General features: G+C 40.4%; 2 protein-coding genes across 2 annotated transcripts in view; one reads left to right on the forward strand and one right to left on the reverse strand.

Moving 5' to 3' along the window:
• szt2 (SZT2 subunit of KICSTOR complex) overlaps positions 1–18,959 on the reverse strand; it is a 99,644-nt gene that overhangs the window by 57,887 nt on the left and 22,798 nt on the right. Inside the window, exons 15-27 of the mRNA XM_055221041.1 lie at positions 18,017–18,222; positions 16,300–16,536; positions 15,317–15,392; positions 15,164–15,252; positions 12,992–13,160; positions 12,198–12,315; positions 11,123–11,236; positions 8,235–8,429; positions 7,309–7,397; positions 5,936–6,071; positions 5,573–5,866; positions 3,880–4,069; positions 1,672–1,722 (exon numbers count right to left, since the gene is read on the reverse strand). Coding sequence (XP_055077016.1) covers positions 1,672–1,722; positions 3,880–4,069; positions 5,573–5,866; positions 5,936–6,071; positions 7,309–7,397; positions 8,235–8,429; positions 11,123–11,236; positions 12,198–12,315; positions 12,992–13,160; positions 15,164–15,252; positions 15,317–15,392; positions 16,300–16,536; positions 18,017–18,222 — 1,964 coding nt within the window. The remainder of the gene's footprint in view (positions 1–1,671; positions 1,723–3,879; positions 4,070–5,572; positions 5,867–5,935; positions 6,072–7,308; positions 7,398–8,234; positions 8,430–11,122; positions 11,237–12,197; positions 12,316–12,991; positions 13,161–15,163; positions 15,253–15,316; positions 15,393–16,299; positions 16,537–18,016; positions 18,223–18,959) is intronic.
• The window catches only part of dohh (deoxyhypusine hydroxylase/monooxygenase), a 272,673-nt gene that overhangs the window by 55,519 nt on the left and 198,195 nt on the right, over positions 1–18,959 (forward strand). The gene's annotated exons all lie outside the window — the stretch shown is intronic.

The following is an 18,959-nucleotide window of genomic DNA, read 5'->3' on the forward strand; positions in this document are numbered from 1 at the left end:
CATTCCCAGCTCAACCAGAACCTCACTCAGTCCCATAGCCAGAGCCAAAGCCAGAACCAACCACACAATTATTCTGCTACCTTTGACTCACTATCACGGTTATAGAGAGTGGACTGTAAATTACATTGGGGTTGGGCGATATGATGCTATAAATCGAATCATGAGCTCATTCCTGTGATGATCTGCTGTTTTGGTAAAATCGTCACATGGTGAGGATAGTATGGTATATGGTATATTGGAGTGTTTCTAGATCTTTCAAAGGCATTTGATACCATTGATCATGAAACTCTTTTTGGTAAATTAATGCAGTATGGTGTGAGGGGAATCGCACTCCAGTGGCTCAGAAGCTATATTTGTGGAAGAGAGCAATATGTGCATCTTGAGGAACAAAATTCAGACACAAAAATCATTGAGACAGGAGTCCCACAATGATCCATTATGGGGCCACTTTTATTTTTTATATAAATGGCTTAGTACTTTGTGAATGTCATTGGAACAAAAGACAATTTGCTGATAACACAAATCTATTTATATCACATAAAAACCTGGACCAGCTAGGGAAACTTCTGAATGAATATTTGGTAAAGGTAAATACTTGGTTCAAATGGAATAAACTGTGCTTAAATATTACCAAAACCTTTTTAGCATCTTCTTGCCAAACAGATATAAAACTAAACAGTCGATCTTATCCCACTGCACTTATCCTCTCAACAGCACAATACAAGGAAAAAGCTGGTACGTTTACTTTAGAAAATTAAAATGTACCAGCTTTGGTGTCTGCTATAGAGGACCACAAATATGGAATGAATTAAACATTGATATTAAACTGTTTGCCTCATTGCCTATATTCAAAAGAAATCTAAAATGTAAACTGCTGGAAGAGTATATGTGTGTGTGTGTGTGTGTATATATATATTATTACATATATAGTGACCAAAGACACAAAAAGAACCCTGTATTTAATTTTATTTGCTTTATTTTTATGTAATTTCATTATAGTCCATATTATTATTTTTTCTTTCTCTTTCATTTAATTTTATCAGTATATATACTTCTTTCTGTCCGTTTCTATTTTATTTATTTATTTAGCTTGTCAAACTCAAATGGCAAAAGTAAAACATAGCTACCTGCCTACTCAGAGTGTAATTTATATACTGGCATATATGTAAACAGAAATACGTGTATAATATACACTTCTGTATGTAGTATGTAAAATTCCTGAGTGTGTAAATGTGCATGTGTATATGCTAAATGTGTGTATATGTATGCGCCTTATATAATGTTGACCATTGTGAAAAAAAAAGTAAATTGAGAATTGAGATTGAGAAATCATCAGATTGTGATTCAGTAATTATTTAATGTATGCATTTCATGCAGTTCTAGGCTCCAAAACAGACACGTTTCCTCTACTCACTCCTCCCTACTCCTCAGCCTCTGCCATTCTCTGAGTGAGTGACAAAAGTAAACAATCATAGTGAACTTGAGCATGTTTATATTGCCTGTAAGAGCTCAAAACAGTCTACATGAATCATGATGAAGTCAAAATCATTTAAAAATATAGTGATTTTTTTTGACATATCGCCCACCCCTAAGTTACATTGAGAAAAAGGTAGTGCAATAATTATAAGTAGGATGTGCTCTCAGCATGACCAGAAGAGAAGGAAGAGCTACCTGAACTTCATCTGCTGACACAAGTCCCACAGGTCTGTAGGAAGTGAAGATCTCCAGGGGCAAGAATGAACACAACTGTTAATGCACTTTCTCCCACAGGAAACCACGATTGAACTCTGACAAGTTCACATGTATAGTGTAGTCTTCAGAACAAAAATGCTGGTGTATTCAATGGACAACATTGACAGCCCTTCGCACAGTAAGTGTTTATACTGAAACACATACCTACCATACTTTAGTCGCTCCGGAGTATAAGTCGCACCAGCGGAAAAATGCGTAATAATGAAGAAAAAAACATATATAAGTGGCACTGGAATACAAGTTGGATTTTTGGGGGAAATTTATTTTACACAATCCAAGACCAAGAACAAACGCTTCATCTTTAAAGGGAAGTTATACACTGGCCAAAAAAAAAAAAGTCACCACCTGGATTTAACTAAGCAAATAGGTAGGAGCCTCCTATTAGATAATTACTATATGGGCAATTATGAGTTGCTTCTCATTTCTTAAACAACCATATCAAAAGACACCTGTGGTCGTGGAAAAGATGTTAGTCTGTTCTGTTAGAACAAGAAAACAAGTCAAGTAAATTTTCTTACAGGTATTACAAATACACCAGCACCATCAGGTGGTCAAACAAGTGAACTGTAGAATGTATACCCGTATTTTCCGCACTATAAGGCGCATCGGAATATAAGGCGCACCTTCAATGAATGGACTATTTTAAAACAAATTTCATATATAGGGCGCACCGCATTATAAGGCGCATAGAATATAAACTACTGTAGTATCTGGGGTTGTGTTACGCATCCACGAGATGGAGCTGCGCTGAAGGGAATGTCAACAAAACAGATAAGTCAGTCAAACTCACAAAACAAGTTAATGCATTCACAATATAGTAACTCTCGAAATAGGTGCAAACGTAATAACAATACTCAACATTGTTCAAAACGTTAATGTCCACATTCACAATATCTCCCAGCCTTGTTTAGTTGTAAACACGTGAAAGAAACACGTAAAACCTCACTTTTTCAGTTCATTCCTCATTCACGAATCCGTCAAGTTCTTCCTCTTCAGTGTCTGAGTTGAACAGTTGGTCGAGCTCATTCAAAGTGCCCGATTCCGTCTCGTCAAAATCGCCATTATCCGTGTCGCTGCTGTTGTCTAACAGTTCAGTGACAATTCCTGCCTTCGTGAAACTCGGACCACAGTTGAGACTGATATATCAGCCCAGGCATCCGCGATCCATTGGCAGATTGTGGCGTATGTCGCCTGGCGCTGTCTCCCCGTTATCCCTATAGCGTCGGATCCTGTCGCAGATAGAGCGGGTTGCGGACTTTCCAGCAGCGTAACTCCGCGCCCAGTCGTGCTCTCATGTAAATTCAAACGGCGTCTCAAAGCGGAGACACGGGGCAATCTAAATATTTTACCGTCATTACGGTAATCTGCCTCTGTTGTCCCTCGAAGGTGACGAATGAGAGCGCGGGGCTGCGGGGATTTTCACTCATTTATTCGACGCGTAAAAGAAAAAATACAGATGGATGTGTAAAATAGAAGTAGTTGTGTGGAAAAAATGCAGCAAATGCTGATACTTCGTTTAACATGATTTTTATGGCTAAAAAATAATAAAAGTCTAGGTCTAGGTGAGCTATACTTGCCCATTGTGTGCTCGGTCCTTAAAGGGTTATTACCGCTATTACTTCAGCGACGCCTCCTGACTACGGGTGTCATAATTGACCAATATTGATCCATATATAAGGCGCATCGGATTATAAGGCGCACTGTGGGTTTTTGAGAAAATTAAAGGCTTTTAGGTGCGCCTTATAGTGCGGAAAATACGGTAATCAACCATTACATAACATACGTAAACATGTCAGCCACGTCTCACAGTGCCACAAACTGAATTGCTGAAATCTGCCTTATTCAAATATAATTGTTTATGTAATTAGTTTATGTATTAATAAAACCTTTGTAACATTTGGGTCACGTCAGTGTCTCACAGAGCAGAGCCCTGCCCTTAGACCCGAAGACGTGCTCGGGGCATGGAAACACAACTCTGTTGGAAGGAACCACACCAAACAGACCCGCTCTGAGGCATCCCAAGCAACACGTGCCATTGTAAAGAGGCTTTAGATTTCCAGTGCGTAGTGAGGTACGTAGTGAGTGAGGCTAAGTGAACACCTAGAAGTGTGACGTCAGAGTGGTCACCTGAGGAAGATGTCGGTGGGTCGGCGGCTGGACATGGGCTGCACCAGCTGCTCCCTGAGCTGCTCCAGGGCACAGCTGTACACGTACACAGGACACATGAGCTGAGAGGCCCCGAGCTGAGAGGCCCTGGCTTGGGGAGCACTCGCGCTGACAGGGAGCTCTGGCATCACCACTTTCTCTCTGTCCACATCTGCATGTACACCGAAGAAACACTTATATAGTGCTGATAATCACACTATTGAAATAGGATTTATCAGGATTAAATGCATTGTATGTTTATTTTAATGTCATTGTTTAAGCTCAACCTAAAAGCTTAAAAGAATTACAATTTTCTATTTAGGCTAAATAATTTAATTATTTCTAAATAAATACAATTATAAATATAAATACATTGATGAATACTATTTAAGTCTAAACATTGTATTTTATGATCACAGGGTTCAGGTGGTCTAAACGTGCCTACATGACCAGGTTTCGCGGAGTTAAAGGTCCTTCATTGTCACTTGCAGGTGTGACTGGCTATTACGACCTAGTGACTAGTTCAGGGAAGCCTCGCTGTGAAATCTAAAATAGTGTGTTTAGTCAATACAGACTGCAGAATTAATTTGCCTCAATTCAAGATTAATGCATTGATTTTCCTTGATTAATCACACGAGTTAACCATAAACTGTATAACGAAGTGGACTGAGTGTAATGTCACCCATAATGTTTGGTTCCAGCCAAATGAAGCTCATCAAGGATAGCAGTTACAGCTGATTTGGAGCAGAGTTCCATATTTGGAAATTTGAGTGTGTGTATCATAGGAACCAAAGAGCCAATCAGTAGAGAGGGTGAAGGTAACACCCCTTCCCGCTCACACCACTGGTCTGGCAGTGGGTGGGGGCTTAGTAAAGCTGTCAATCAAACCTGTTGCTAAAGATGCTGGGAGTGAGTTTTGAAAGCCCTCATGTTTTGTGAGAAATTTTTGCACTTTTGCTGGTAGGAATTGTCAAAGTACATAAACCGAAAAACTTAACTAGTATGGCTAGTGACCGCTCTATGGGGAATCTTGCCTTGCCTCTAGAGTCATCAATTACGCCTGTATTTTGCCTGATATGGCATGTTGCACTGCACTCCTGCTTTTGTTCGGAATGACAGAAATAACATAACACAAACTATCATGCAGGTAAACTGGACTCAAATGCAACAAAGAGAATACAGTCAAACTTTTAAGTCTCAGCAAATACAACAGAAAGTGGCCTTCAAACAGGTAATTCTTAATATGAAAAATCAGGAATTAACTGAGGAATGAATGTCTTATTTAATATCAACTAAAATCTCTTCCACTTTGGGGAATCAACATGGGAAACAGGCTGGAAAAATAAACTCAAGAGCAGGTCCCTCAGACAGGGATTAATACAGGTCCAGAATGCAGAATTGCAGAAATGCAAACAACAGATTTATTCAAATACAGAGCTTGAGTGTCTCTCTTGACACAGCAACCATCTAGCTAACACTGAATGAACAGAGGGAATATATATAGGCTACCCTGGGCTGATTAGGAAATGAATGGCAGCTGCAGGGAACAGGCAGGAAAACAGAACAGGACTGGGGATAAACATGAAAACAGGCAGAACTCTGACACAAACAACTAGTCTAAAACGTACAGTATGTTTTCACTGGTCAGAAAATATCAATACCAAGAACCACTGACCTGAGCTGGAGTTGATGCTCTCATTCTCAGACATTGGCTGATCCCCGGGGCCCCAGGCATCAGGGGGAGAACAGGTAGTGCTGAGTCCATCCAGACTGGGGGACACACAGGAGGTCAGGGGCCTCCCTTCAGAGTGCTCCACACTGGCTGTCAGGGGCCCGCATTCAGACCTGTCCAGACTGGCACACAGAGAGTCCACATGGGAGCGCACACTGGTGGTCAGGGTGTCCTCGTCCTGAGTGCTCCCGGTGCTGCTGTCACTCTCCAGCCCTGAAGCCATCAACATCTGCAGATCTGCAAAAACAGCCTTTAGAACAGGGAGGGGGCTCACAGTGTTTAAGTGGAGAGCAAAGCAAAGCGTACCATTGAAGGTGGCGGGCACCAATGTGAGCAGGATGTGCTGGGAGCTGATGGACTTGGCATAGCACCTCCACTGAGGAGAGGAGTATGGAGCAGGCAGCAGAGGCTCTTCCTCGACCAGCTCTGTGGTGTTCAGACTCTGACAAAACACAGGACATCACAGGACAACACAGGACTGCTTTAAAAGGATCGACTAGCCTCGTCACACAGCCACTGCCCTTCTCATACCTCACCCAAATACTGGACATACTAGACAGAAAACTTGATGTGAATGACTATTAGGGCGACCAAATTAATCACAACCAAATTGAAATAGCCATTTATCATTAATTAGCGAATCGCAAAGGCTGAAAATTATGCTGAAAAGTACCAGAAAAAACAAAACCTTATTGTGCATAAAACCTGCTGACCCTGTAGTTTAGATCTGTACAAACCTGTTCTAAAATGCAATTCTGCATTAGTTTGTCAGTTCATATTTGTTTTTTGTTTTTTTTTCCCATTTAAAATGCAAATGTTGAACAGAATCCCATTATTAGAACAAATCTAATCACAATTTTATATTTCTCGAAAAATGTTCAGCTTTACATACTATATATGACATTAATATAAGAAAAAACACGATCAAAGACACATCACAAAAAAAACAGTGAAATCCTAAGTTTATCTTCAATTAAACTGTCTAGATAGATAGAATAGATTATCATCTTCTATGACCAGGTGAAAAAAAGAAAACATTCTGAATGAAAAAGTAACATTTATATTTAAACATTTCACTTTTATAATTTAAAATTTATATAAATAGTTAAACCCAATAATTAATTAATGCTGTCATTCATAGTCCTGATTACATCCAAATCATGCGAGTTTGATGTCTGATGTCTTTCAGAGTTACGGTTTCACAAGTGTGTATATTGTATAGGGTGTCAAAAGTATTGAAAAATCATATTATACTAGGAAACTAGTATCGAAACTAGATACTCATTTGAGCAAGTATCAATACAAAAATAAGTCATACTCACAGGACAGAAATGAATCGTTCCTGAATAGCTTGAGCTGTATAAGAACAAGTGTAAGACCATATAGACTAGTACAAGCTATGGAACCTACCTGGACGAGGGATTACATAGATATAGGGTAACATGGTAATATAAAAGTAAGTACTGATTTAATGTTGAAAATCACATTCTTTTATCTAAATAAAGAGTGCTTTTATTATGAGCGTGGTATCAGAATCTGTATTCGATTATCAGACATTTTTGTATCATGACAACAATAATACTGTATGTAAAGTTTTGGCAGTTCGCACAGTTACACTATAGTATGTATAGAAGTACATATGGACATAGGCTTATCAGATGCCCTGTTAGAAGAATTACCTGCAGTGTGCTGGTAGAGCTGATCACCTCTTTACTGTCCCCACTGGTGTGGTGGGTAGCTTGTTTGCCCAGTGGCTGGAGACGCTCCTCTGAAATAAGAAGGAGAACACATTTCATACTACACATCACATGAACCAAACTGATGTCTCTTACACACACACAAGCCCGGAGCACTTATGAGCTAAAAAATATTACTATGGGGGTATTATGCAAGATTCTGTGCATAATACCCTTCTTTGGCGATTCCACCATGTTATAACATTGTTCCCTAATTAAAACCATGCCAGAAGCAGTTTTATGTCATCCTTTCATGTTTGATTAAACAAATAAAAGAAAAAATGAAAACTAAAAAAGGGGGTGCTGGAGAGCCATTTTTAAAGATAAAATTTGAATCCAAACATCATTTTGTCCAGCTCATCTAAATCCACAGAAACTACATTGGGTTTGTCTGAATCTGACAATGTCTCCAAAGTTTCAAGGATATTTTTTTCACTTTCAAAATGGTTGCTTCATTAAAAGCGTGTCATGACCACACTCTGAGACTTATACAAATTATTTTAACAACTTTTAATCCCAGAAATGTCCTGATGTTGCTGCCTCAGTTTGGAGTCCGTCGGATAAAAACCTAGGACAAGATCATTAATGTACGAGGTCTAGATTACGACCATCTGCACATTTTGATTCAGAATGGCCGCCTTCATGTTGGAGACAGTTCTATGGGGACTACACTTTTTTTGCTCTAGGTCATACAAAGAATGAGTGTACCAAATTTCATTGGATTACGATAATTTCTTTTCACTTCTCATTGAGTTTTTGAGGAGTGGCCATGCAATTGTGGATGCAGACAGAGAGTTGTCTTCATTGGCTTTTTTGTTCAGAATCTCATGAAGGCTGTCTGTAACAAATTTCAGTGCCTCAGTGCTGACCTGTGCTCGGCAGTACACAGAATGGTGGTGTGTGTCCGTGGCGTTCTCGCTGTAGGATGTGTTGGACCAAGGCATTGTGGTCGCGCTCACACAGAGGCACCTCCCTGTCACTCAGCTCCTGGGCCAGGCTGCTGTGGAATAGGCTCAGAAGCAGGTCGTTGGGCACACAGGGCTGGGGCTCTGAGCTCTGCAGTGCTGCATACACAGACAAAACAGGTAGGGTGATCAGAATTTCAAAATTAAAAACTGGGACACATCTGGGTTGGGACGGTTGGTATAAATAAAACTGTGAAAAGAGTGCATAACATTGTCCATTCTTGACTCACTTGTGGGTCAGTATATAATTGGAGGGACCTCTGTCAGTGCAAATGTAGCAGGCATCAGAGTAATCAAAAATAGGGACACCTGGGACAATTCTTGTATAAAACTGGAACAAATCAATGCTTTTGGACAAAGCTGCTGGGACTGGGAACACAGGGCTCAAAACTGGGACTGTCCCGGGTAAATGGGGAGGTCTGGTCATCAGACCAGTGGTTTTGGCTAGGCGGCAATCAGTATTATTTATAGATATGTGTGATTTATCAATTCCAGTATAGATATTGGCCTCTTTAACTCCCCTCTAAAACAATTTATTTTCTTTGGCTCACTGCAGTCTTCACTACACTGGATGGAGTAGACCACATTACAAACCTATAATCAATTTCAAAACAGAAACTGGTTCACCCAAAAGACAAAACCCTGAGGTACAAACAAAGCAATATGGTCTACTCCATTCAGTGTAGTGAAGACTTCAGTGAGGGTTATATTGGAGGAAAAAAAACAGCCACTCCATAAGAGAATGTACCAACACCATTGTGAGAGCTCTTCGGGACCTCAATCTGTCATGCATCTCCATTTTAAAGCCACAAACCACTACCTTTGAACATAGTGAGATACAGATCTTTTTTTTTTTCATTTTGCAGGGCAAAATATGTATGCAGTGTACAATTGGTGCACATCCTTTTTTTCTTAGATGTGTTATTGTTCATCTTTTTTTTTTCTGAGTAGCAGAACAAAAAAGGGAACAATGTCATTTAGATAAAATCAGATCTTAGTGGTTTTACAAAATCCAGCTAGTCTTTCCATATATTCTCAAATTTATCTGTTTCTAATGTTAAAGTATAAGTCAATTTCTCCATAACATAAATATCATGCATCACATCAACCCAGTTTTTCATTTTTGGTGCCTCTGCCCTTAACCACTTACTAGTAATACCCCTTGGGGGCAAGTCCAAAAAATATTAACATGATTTGCCACCTCTTCCTCGCACTGTCTCCAACAGCTCGTATCTTTGTTAGCTTTGTCTGAACCGGAGCTCTAAAAACTCTCACTACAGGCATGCTCTCTCATGCACTTTGATTTAAGCCGATTAAAACAGTCACTCGACTGGGTCCAGTGGTGATCTCCTGAAAGCGTCCAGTTTTTGCTTGAACCCTGGTCTTGCCGTCGCCTGACATCCTCCTCTAGCTGCCACGTTAAACGCTTCATCCTCTCAAACACATCCTCCACCGGTGTCACCACAGTCACTTGGTAGCCCCTTGCAGCCATATTCTTGGTTGCCTCCGCCGCTGTGTTGTACATCTGCATCCCTTCATCATGAAACACCCGGAGCCTTGCTGAAAATGGAGTTTGGAAGCGTATTTACCTTTCTTTAAGCACTTTCTTTGCCTCTGTATATTCCTTCCACTGCCTAAAAATCTCCGGTGCATAATCATGATCAATGATTATTCTCGGCCCCACATACGCGAAGCCCCGTTTCTGCCACACTGCGGTAATGATCGCTTCCTTGCTTCTGTAACTTAACAACTTTACCACTATCGATCTTGGCGTGGCATCTTTAGGTGGTCTAGCGACCACGGTGGACTCTTTTGATGTTGAGTTCAAGTGGTGGTGCAAACCCCAGGTTCTCGTTTAGGAGGGCCTCAATAAAGGCAAATCTACCCCTTTTTTCACAACTTGAATTCTGTTATTATCCCTTCTGGAGCGTCCTTCTTGATCAGTCAGTCATGAACTGCTTCTGTATTTTCAAAAGCTCCAGAATGGCATCCTCAATATTTTGAATGCAATCTGTTTTAATATCATCCTTCAGCTCCCTGAATGATTCGATGCAAGCTGTTCAGAAGCAACACTGAGGATGAAGAATTCAATGGATATAGTGATTGGTAGTGAGATCGAGAGTAAACTTGTTAGCTTGTTTTTTATACTTTAGTTATCTGATAAGCTGTTAATATCTTAAGTTAACATACCAGACATGTATTCAGTTTGCTGCCTAGCTTCACGTAGCTGAATAAATATAAATGTGTTACGTTAGCGTGTTGTACTGCTCTTCAGCCAGTTGTTCTCCATTTTATTGTTATTATTATAACTTGCCTCTAAAGATAAAATGTTTGTTCTTGGTCTCAGATTTTGTAAAATAAATATCCCTAAAAAGTGTGTTTTTTTTCTTCATTATTATGCATTTTTCGCTGGTGTGACTTACTCCGGAGTGACGTATAGTTCAGAAAATACAGTAGTTACCCCTCCCTTCAGGTAGATATAAGACAGTGTCCACCAGCAATCTGACCAGAACTGAAGAAGTAGCTTAGATGAGCAGTGAAACATCTTCACTCCAAAACCTTTTGTCCAGTTGACAGATTTTAAATGTAACATTTAGATTCTCTGTGTAATCCCCTAGTCGTCCAGGTATGATCCATAGTAAAAGAACAAGAACACTGAGAGAAGTGTTTTCCGCATTTCAAAGACAGAAGCTGCAAATTAGCAATTGTGATTGGACCATCCCAAAGTGGAACTGAATGTATCAGATCCTAAATAAGCATCTACAGCATTTTGGCTAGTTGGTAGAGAGTACCTGTGCTGAAAGTAAGAAAGAACAGCTCCACTTGCTGGCACCGGGGAAGCAGCTGCATCAGATCAAATTGAAAAGGGACCATGTGGATGCTGTCATCGACGCTTGTGTGCTCTCCTATGGACAGAATAACTATGAAATATCATCACTGTATTTGCATGCACAGAGAAATCTGAGCGCACTAAAGAAACAAATTCAAATTATTTCAAGTCTTTATCCCCAAAACCTGTCAGACCACCATCCCTGTCAGCCCACCATCCCAGTCTACAGCAGGTCAAAGAACCAAATAGGAGCAAAGGGGGGGCCATAAGCCATTCAGGAGCTTGCAGTAAGTTAGCATTAGCACAGGTTAGGAGGTACAATTACTAAAAATGACTATCTGCCAAAAGTGTGGTTGTACGTATCATATAGATAAGCGAGATTTCATTTACGTTAAACGTTTAATTTTCAGACATGCTATGAACTGCGCTAGAAGTGATTTGCAACACAAATACTTATAATGCTCTCGTAGTTTTCATTTTCGCTTTAACGTTGTGGACTAAAACAAGACAACATGTGCTCACTGGGGATGGGTCGAGTGGCCATCGTTCGTCATCGCTGCGGATCTAATATGAATGAGTAAACGCCCACACATGTCTTATATTTTACTGGCTGTTTCTTACTTCATTGCAGTTGAATGCTTCTCTTCACCTGTGCCTAATGTAAATTGGATTGCACTGTTACATGTAGCAGGTATCAAAGTACATACTTCTCCAGATGTGCACTGTTACATGCAGCAGGTATCAGAGAACATACTTCTCCAAATGTGTTATTGGAATCTTTGAGATTCAATAACACCTTAAACGTAGTTCCCGGGTTTACATGCATTTAACAGTTTAAATTGGACCAGGGCAGTCATCCAGTTTCCTTGGTGCATGTAAAGATAGTGAATTACATACTGTATACATACACCAAGAACTACATATACAGATATCACAAGCAGTAATACAGTAAGGGGGTCGGTGATATGACAAGAAACTATCACACTATGTGCTAACTAATGAAGCCTTAAAAATATGGGACATTTCTGGTGCCGTACCTGTGACCTCCTGAACTGTGGGGGGCAGTGAACACACCTGCTCCTTTTTATGGCACAGCTGGCTCAAGTGTTCAAAGGTCATCATGGTGGACATGCAGGCCAGGTCTCCAGGGAAGATCTGAGCCATTACAGAAAGAGGGTCATTGTTATGAGGACTCCCAGTGAACAGTACTTAAAGTAATGACTACCCGGGGTATCTGGTACCCAATTTTTCCCATGTATTTGAGCAAAATGTGTCTTGCCCCAATATATATATAGTGTATAAGCAGCTCCTGAGGACAAAATAAGTCTGCTGTGTACTGTGTGCATCTAATTAGAAAGCATTGTATCGTACAATGATCAGAAAGTGCACGCTTAGCATGCTTGTTGCTGTTAGCTTTACAGTGATGCCAATACTTTGCTCTGGTCTCTGAAAGTTGAATAACTGACCACTGGAAACTGTTTAAAATGAACTAGTTCTGTTTTTTAAAGACAGTAAAAATCAGATACAGGACCTTTAAAGTTTAGCAATCGTATAAATTAGTCGTCGTGGCATTGTTTGTGCCCTAGTTTGATACAAGGCTTTAAATAGGTAGCTGGTGAGGCTTACATCATATAAAAGTTTAAGTGGAGTGAGTCAACCCGACTCACCTGCACCCACTGCACTTATCCCACTGAGCTATCAAACCAGCTCAGACACACCCAGGTTATGTTTTGTCAGTTACATCTTCATCTTAAAATTAAGATTACATGGCTTATCAGGCCCAAGATGGTGTACATGTAATGTGAATGTTGTGTAGGGCAGGAATACTGACTGCCTGGGGTATCTGCTGGTATTGCAGACCCTGGAGATGACGTAGCTGCTCTGAGGGGGGCAGCACTGAGCCGCTCTGAGGCTCCACCCAGCACTCGGTCACCAGGCTTAGATCAGAGTCCACGTCCAGCGCCTCCAGCTCAGTGTCGTTATCGTCATCTGTGGAGAAGCTGTTTACCACACACAAAAGTACAACTGCAGTCAACACGCTACACTACTACATGTATACTACTACACATACACTACTGCACATGGGACATCGTAGTGAAGTCAGGGTAACATCACCTTTCACCTTTCTATTGTTTCATGTCTGTAGAAGGGCCTCGAAATATCCTATTTGGCAGAGAGCCCCAGACTTCCCTTTCTACACACACACTTTCCCCAGCTCTTCCAGGGGGATTCTGAGGTGCAAACTGCCCCAGTGCATGTGGCAGGTCTTGGTTTGATGAAGCCATCAGGACAACATCATCTGCAAACAGCAGAGATGAGATCCTCCTGGAGCACCCCCCACAGGACACCACAAGGGACACGGTCAAATGCCTTCTCCCGATCCACAAAAAACATATGGACAGGTTGGGCCTCGAGCACCGGAGAGTATAGCGCTGGTCCAGTGATCCATGACTGGGGCGAAAACCACATTGTTCCTCCTGAATCCGAGGATTGACTATCGGTCAGATTCTTCTCTCCAGTACCGTTGAATAGACCTTACTGGGGAGGCTGAGGAGCGTGATTTCCTTGTAGATGGACACCTCTGGTCCCCCTTCTTAACCATAGACCCCCATCTGCCAATCCAGAGATACTGTCCCTGACCATCACCCAATGTTACAGAGACATGTCAGCCAAGACAGTCCCACAACATCCATAGACCTAAGATACTCTGTACTCATCCACCCCTGAGCCTTGTCACTGAGGATCTTGCCAACCACCTCAGTGACTTCATCTTGGGTGATGGTGAGTCCGCCTCTGGCTCTCTGCTTCCTCCTTTGAAGATATGTCGGTAGGATTGAGTAGATCTTTAAAATATTCTGTCCTTCATAAGAAACTATAGAATAATTTTAGACCACTGACTAGGAGCAACTAACCATTATTTTAGAAGTAGAATAGCCGGTGTTTATTTTTCAATTGGTTGACTAGTCAAACAATTACTTGCATTTTGTTAAATATGCATTTACAATAGAAATGGCAATATTGTGACATAATTTTTCTTTATAGTCCAGATAAGGATTACAATGATCAACATTTTTTTTAATAATCAACTAGTCACAATTAGTTGATTAATCTTTTTGGAAGCCTACCTGACCTTCAACACTGTTATAACAGAGGACGGAACATGCTGCTAGCATCACTTTTTCATAGTAGCATTTCACAGGTGCTTTTAATTCTTGAAAATTAATTAGCTATACACATTTGTTTGACTTTTTTCTAAACACTCCTGTCTCAAATGTATAACAATACAAAACTATTCAAACATGCATAAAGAACTGAAAATACAATTCAAATCAAGTTACCAATTAGGAAAAACTGGGTTAAAAGCTCAAAAAAGTAAATTTTGCATAATGGATCTTCTTTAATACTGGTAATGTAGGTCTTTAAAGAGGGGATATTACATTTCTGTGAGGTATTACTTGCTAACACATAACATATTTAGATCACCACGTTACGTTTCATAGGTGTGAAAAAGCTATATTCACCAAAAACAATTTATTAGAATGTGTAATTAGTTTCAGGTTTGTTTTTGATGCTCTGACTGCCCCTTCCCTTACTCCCCAGAGTGACATCACAACACAATAGCATGCATACCGCTAATGAAACTACTACACATCACCTCAGGTTTGTGAAGCTGTAGTGTATCATTTTGTGTTGTACTTTTGTATATTTATGAAAAATTGCTGTGCGGGAGCATGAGGGACTTAGTTTTGTGGGCAGAGCATTGGATCATACTGCTAACCAGGTTTGAATAGGGCCCACAAGGTGTCGCAAGATTACTCAAACATGAATGGCATATAAAGCAATGTTGATGAGGAATGGTATAATATAGTAGAAAGCTCTAAAAAAAACTCCCATATTACAAAACTCTAGGTATGTTTGTGAGGAGGTAACAACGTTATAACATGGCTAAAAGCTCACAAGAGTTTTGTGTTATATAGTACCTTTAAAAAGCAGTGTTTTGTACCTGTCTTTGGTGGAGATCGAGTGCGGGGGGAACATGATGTACTGGACGATGCAGGAGGGGCTCTCCGTGTCCGTTTCTGAGGAGAAGCTCTGAAAACACACCGTTACCACACCAGTCCAGAACATCTCACACAATCACTCTTCAGGGACTTACCATGGGCAGCTCAATCACCATGTTCACGATGCCTTCACCGCTGGCAGCGAAGTGGAAGCCCTCAGACACACGGATTCTAAATACAAGCAGCTGGTAAGGTTCAATCCTTCAATAAACAGTTTTTTTTTGGTTTTCCATTTGTACCAAAATGCCTATGTGACGCTGCTGAATCCTCTGTGTATTACAGACTAAGAAAATAAAATTGGAGAAAAAAGCAAGTACCGTAAATTTCGAACTATAAGCCACAACTTTTTTCCCAGGCTTTGAACCCAGTGTTTTATACAATGGTGCAGTTACTTTAAAGATTTTTACTGGTTTAATGGCTAACCAGGGGCACTCTCTACCAGTAAATGCAAAAGTGAGACAAAGGTGGTGAAAGATTATGTGCTGAAGAATACACTAGTTTTGATTTTGCGCATCATACACACACCCTCAACAGGGAAAACACACAAAGAAATGCATATGATTCAGCTTTTAAGATAAGGGCAATTGATCTGGCCATCAAAGAAGGACATAGAGCCACTGCATGTAAGTCTGGCATTAATGGTGGCAGCGGGAAGAACTGTTTTATTCTCTAAACATGCAGGTATGTTCACCCCGTGTTACTGTCATGTTGGTGCCGTTTTATTTTCTAAACATGCAGGCATGTTCATCCTGTGTTGATAGCATGTTGGTGCCGTACTGCCAATTTTCAGGCAGTTTAACAAAAAGTGTGTCTTAAATTAAAAATAATAATAATTTTTAAAAAAAACAAACTTCTGTGTACCGTCTTTCTGTGTAAATATCTTATGTTACAACATGAAACCCAGTAGCTTATATTCAGGTGCAGCTTATATATGTACAAAAAATTTAGCTGGTGCAGCTTATATTCAGGTGCGCTCTATAGTTCAAAATATACAGTACACCAGGCATATATAAAAATATTGCATCTTGAAAATACGTGAGTAATAAGTGTTTTTGTAAGAGTGTATTCCTGAACGCACTCAGACAGCATGGAGAGGATATGGGCCACAGCCTGGATGGGCACAGTGGGCCCCTGGGTTCCCTGCACAGCCCACACCCAGCGCCGGTGCAGGAAGTATCGGGTGAGTGAGGCCAGCGTGGAGGAGGCGGTGCGGTTGGCTGCCACACTGAGAGGAGCTGTTCCACCACACGGATGAGGACAGTTCTCCGTGCTGAAAATGTACGGCATCCGGAAGTCCAGAGGCAGCTTCTCATATCTGTGGGGGAAAAAATAAATTATCTTAACTCATAGTCAAAGATTAAAGACGCTATACCTGATTTTTACCTTCTTAAAAACATGAAAAACCGAAGTAGTTCATTTTAAATATATTGCAGTGTTTCAAAGTTATTCCTCACCTATCCCCCTTTATGCATCCTGAGCACTTTAACTACTCATAGAGAAGAGTTTATAAGGCATTTCAGAACTTTCAGAGACCAGAGTGGAGTTTTGCCATTCTGGAGAAGCTAACAACAACTAGCATACTAATGCACACTTCCTGATTATTGAATGTGTTGTAATTTCATGCAGACAGTACACAGCTAACGTATTTTGACCTCAGGAGCTGCTTATACAATATACAATGCCTGGCCAAAAAAAGTCACCACCTGGATTTAACTAAGCAAATAGGTTGGGGTTGCTGCAGTTGGTCAGGTCTAGGTTCAGCAACAGTCTGCTCAAAGAATAAGGTCAGCTGACTACCTGAATATACTGAATGACCAGGTGGAACCACAAGATCATTTTCCTCAGGTGTGCACAATCTTGTGTCATATTTGTCTCACAAGATCTTGTTGGCACTAGATTTTGTTCTATCCCTAGGTGTGACGTTAGCGAGTTCGGGTTCACATTAGTCCTATCGCAATACTAAAATTTCAAATTTGATTTCGATATAAACGAATAGACTCAATTCCAATACCGTAATATTTAAAAAAAAAACATTAAATATAATTTTCAACATTAAATCATAATACTTTCTTTTACATTACCATGTGGCCTTATATCTGTGTAATCCCTCAGTAGCCCAGACATGTTCAATACTGGTCCATGGGCGTATAATAGTCTATATGGTCTTACACTTACACATCATTCTAAAGCTACTCAGGAAAGGTTTATTTCTGTCTGTCAGGGTTCAGGTTTTTCCCTGTGTGTTCTTGTACTATCTCTCCCCTCCCTTCTGTGTCTGTGTGCCTGAAGCTAGGCGGAGAGTCTGGCACCACCCTCACCAATATTGCCACCCACTACTCACCTGCCGCCCATCACCAATCAAGCTTCAACCTCTGGACTACAAAGATCCTGCTCATTTCTCCACATGTGACCAGATCGTCAGTTTATCCTCCCGTGACCCCGTTTTTTGGACCCACTGATTGCTTCAGTGTCCGACCCAGCTCCCAATATCTAGCCTTGGCATTTTCTTTGAAATAAACCTTGTTAACTTTTTGAGTCCTGTGTCTGCACATTTTGATTCACCAGTCATTAGGACACCGTCCTGTCAATGTGACTTTTTTTTAGTATTGATACCTGCTCAAATGAGTATCTAGTTTTAATACTAATTTTAATATCGATTAGTATCTGATTTTCCATATTTTGACAACACTAGATCAAGTATCACATATCACATATGAGGATACATAGATTTTAAGTTTCAAAACAGCTGCAGCGCACATGGGGAGCTCTGTGGTAATAGTGAGTGGGCCACAGACCTGATGAGCAGCTTCTCCAGAGGCTTGTTGAGGACCACCACACAGGGCCGGTCTGACAGGCAGGGCTGGAGGGCTGCACTGGGGGGCCCTTTGGAAGGGGACTGCTGTATCACAGCTTTCCTCTTAATCTTTGGGGTTGCCTCCTTGCTCTGAACTCGATGTGGAAAACGCAGCTTGAGGATCTGCTCTTTCAGTTTATCCACAATCTGATGAAAACAAAAGTTAGTTGTTTTTTAGATAAGCTATACAAAGAGATATACAGATAAACCAGACATTTACATACACTATATAAAAAGACACATACCCTTTTTTCTCCCTCACTGACAGGAAATCAGACTAAACTTTTCCTGTTTTAGGTCAATTAGGATTACCAAAATTATTTCTATGTCCTAAATGACAGAATAATGAGAGAAGGACTTTTTTGACAATTTTTCATTATTTTCTTAAAAGTCAAATGTTTACATATATTTCTTTAGAGCTTGAACACGAATGTGCGAGGGTGAGTCAGTGACGACTCAGTAGCCCCACCTCAACAATTGGTTTACATTGTGCCAATGGGAGTCTGTAGACAAATGACAGCATCAAAAATAGGTCACATCATGACATGCAAAGAATGATATTATGGCGCTGGCCTAAATCCTACAGGAAGTCGGCCATCATGGATCAAACACAGGACTGATAAAATCATTCATCATAATCTTTTGACACAGTTTTCATCAAAAATACTTAAAAGACATAAAACCTATGTCCAATAAAAGGTTATCAATTAACTTTTAAATAAAATGGATGTAATGAACATGCAAATCAGAGCTCTGTCTTTTAAGATGGCTCTATAGCACCCACTTCAAATTTTATTTAAAAAAAATCATAAAATTATTTGTTGAGAATTTGTGAAAGAATTTACAGAGAGGCTCTTCATAATGGGGAGAATGTGGAGAATGTG

Source organism: Periophthalmus magnuspinnatus, chromosome 4 (genome assembly GCF_009829125.3).
Source record: "Periophthalmus magnuspinnatus isolate fPerMag1 chromosome 4, fPerMag1.2.pri, whole genome shotgun sequence".
Taxonomy (NCBI): domain Eukaryota; kingdom Metazoa; phylum Chordata; class Actinopteri; order Gobiiformes; family Gobiidae; genus Periophthalmus; species Periophthalmus magnuspinnatus.